This window comes from Octodon degus, unplaced genomic scaffold, assembly GCF_000260255.1.
Source record: "Octodon degus isolate 3935 unplaced genomic scaffold, OctDeg1.0 scaffold00216, whole genome shotgun sequence".
NCBI classification, from domain to species: Eukaryota; Metazoa; Chordata; class Mammalia; order Rodentia; family Octodontidae; genus Octodon; species Octodon degus.
Genome location: NW_004524792.1, coordinates 1,166,101 through 1,168,898, shown reverse-complemented (window position 1 = coordinate 1,168,898; position 2,798 = coordinate 1,166,101). Strand labels below are relative to the sequence as shown.

The following is a 2,798-nucleotide window of genomic DNA, read 5'->3' as shown; positions in this document are numbered from 1 at the left end:
TTGACATTAAGGAGGCCTTTGTTCTCTGGCAAAGGAAGGCAAAAGCAGAGACAAGCAATGTGACAGTGAGTGTCCTGCACCTGGGGGATTCTAGAGCTCCTGCGTCTGTGCTCAGACATCTTGGTAGCCTCAGGCCCCAGGGTTATCCCTGTTTGTTTTGTTTTCCTGCAGTACTGGGATAGAACCCAGAACCCCACACACCCTAGGTGAGTGCTCTGAGGCTGAGCTGTGTTCCCAGTCCACACTGAGATTTAATACTTTATTGCCAGGTGGCAGAATGCATAGACAGGAACAGGATGGGTCGATCCGTGCAGCTCTGCCTCTGGAATTCCCCTTCTGCTACATGGAGAGGATCACTCATTTCATTAAAGTGGGGTGTATCGTGATGACCAGAGGTTTATAAGTAGTTCACACAAGCATGGGGCCTATTTATTTCTATGCTAATGTTCATTATACAGTGCAAACTCACCACAGAGGGACACCACTTCCTATGTGTTAGAATTTAAAAGACCAGTAATTGGTGTAAGAAACACTGGAACCCTTAGTATACATTACTGGCAGGAATGTGAAATGATAAAGGCTGCTATAGAAGACTTTCTCCAAGTCAGACCCCATACCCAGCAGCAGTTCCACTTTTGGTTCCATTTCACCCAAGAGAAGTCCAAACACAAACTTGAACATAGAAGTTCCCAACAGCATGTCTTAATAATTGTCTAGAAAGCTAATTACTGGAGAGGAGGTAAATCATTACCTGTACCCTCTCAGGTCCCCTCCTTGGGCCTGAGAGTTAAATTGACAGGCAGGTGAAGAAGAGAGAAGCATACAGGCCTATGGCTTCAGATAGATTTCACATGACTCGACCCTCACAAACAACTAAAGACTCACAGGGTGGACAAACCTAGCTTTTCTGCTAGGTTGAGTAAAGAAAGTTAAGGGAAAGAGAAGGTTATTTTAACAGGGTCTGTTTGTCCAGGGTTCACTTGGCTTTGCCTTTCTGTGTCTGGTAACAGGAATATTCCCTCCCTGACTAGAGGACATTCTTCACATAGCAGTTATATCTCCTGCTTTCAGGAAGGAGAGGTCAAAGTGCTCTTGTACCTCCTGTGTTTCATCGACTTCAGCTCAAGATAATCCTTATGCTGAAGAGGTATATGTTGAGGTGGCATAATTTCCTGCTTTTCAAATCCACATGATCATTTGAGTAGTTAAACAAAAATGTGGTGTTATGCATAGAAGGAAATGAGTACCAATATTTGCCATAGGGTCAGCCTTGAAAATTTTATGCTAAGTAAGATCAGCTGGTCACAGAAGCCCACATACTGTATGGCTTTATAATATTTACATTAAATGTTCAGAACAGATAAATCCCTATAGACAAAAGGTAGAGAGTACTGGTTGCCAAAAGATGGAAAAAAGGAAGAGCTAGTGGGTATGGGGTCTTCCTCCAGTGTGGTGAAAATGTTCTGGAGTTAGGTAGTGATGGCTGAACATTTTGATGAATATGCTAAAAGCCACCGTACAGAACTTTACAACAGTTTTCCAAATTTTGGAAAGTGTATTTATACTTTTAAAACAGTAGGAATGGGGCTGAGGAGTTAACTCAATGGAATAAGTTCTCACCTGGCAAGATCAAGGTCCTGAGGTTGATCTCTGGTACCACCAAAAGAAAAACCAGTAGGAATGTTTAAATTGCTGAAGTTTACTGTGAAGAAAAACTTAGAATATTATTTAACATATTTTACATGATTTTATATTTCAAAAATAAGTTATTGAAGAATTTATTTGTAATTCTTTTTCAACTAGGAAAAACTGATTGTGTCCAATGAACAGGAAGTTCTGCGAGTTCATTACCGAGCTGCAAGAACATTGGCAAATCAAACATTGCCATTCAGTGCTTGTACTGTCTTACTAGATGCAGAAGTATACAATGTGCCCTTGGACTCTCAGGTAAAGTGTTGCTGATATGTGTAATGTGTCCACAAAATGCACCATGATGATTTTTAAAATCTTCAATAAAGTTGAACAAGCATTGAAGCTCAGAGGAAGTGGGATGTGGTAGCACATGCCTGGAATCCCAGCTATTCAGGAAGCTGAGGCAGGGGGATCAGAGGTTCTAAGACCAGACTGAGCAAGTTTGTTTCAAAGTAAATAAAGAGGGCTGGGATGTAGCTCAGGGGTAGAGCACTTGGCTAGCATGCATGAGGCCAGAAGCTCCATCCTCGGCACCACAGAAAGAAAAAGGTAGAAGTACAACTTCCAAAAGAAGTGATCCTCCGTTTTCTAGTTTATATCATAAAATCAGATAATCACAAAAATGCATGTATGCTACCCAGTCATTTATTTCTGAAGTGGATGCTTATACTTTTTGTTATGACCTTCAGGCAGCTAGAAGGCATTGCATACGAAGCAGAAGCTAGAAAGAAATTTATTAAAGACAACAATATGCAGGGGCCGGGAGATGGCTCAGTGGAATAAGCGCTTCCCTGGCAAGCGCAAGGACCTGAGTTCAATTCCCGGTTCCGCAAAAAAAAATAAAAATAAAAAAAATAAAGACAACAATATGCAATGTATTGATTATTGAAACTGTGCTAGTAATCGGTTTTGAAACTCTCATCTCTATTTGTTTCTCAATAAAATTATTTTTTTAAAAAAGAAACTTACTAGTCAAAAGAGAAAAAGTTGAATGGATTAAGATTTTTTTAAGGGGCTGGTGAGATGGCTCAGTGGTCTAAAGCACCTACTTAGAACAAGCTTAGCAAAGCACAGGGACGGCGGTTCAATCCCCCAGCACCACATGC

General features: G+C 40.9%; 1 protein-coding gene across 4 annotated transcripts in view; it reads left to right on the top strand.

Annotated features, from left to right (window-relative positions):
* Ankrd12 (ankyrin repeat domain 12) overlaps positions 1 to 2,798 on the top strand; it is a 116,042-nt gene that overhangs the window by 106,550 nt on the left and 6,694 nt on the right. For all 4 annotated transcript variants that reach the window (XM_004645044.3, XM_004645043.2, XM_023705274.1 and 1 more), the window contains one exon: positions 1,804 to 1,947. In XM_004645044.3, the coding sequence (XP_004645101.1) occupies positions 1,804 to 1,947 (144 nt within the window). The remainder of the gene's footprint in view (positions 1 to 1,803; positions 1,948 to 2,798) is intronic.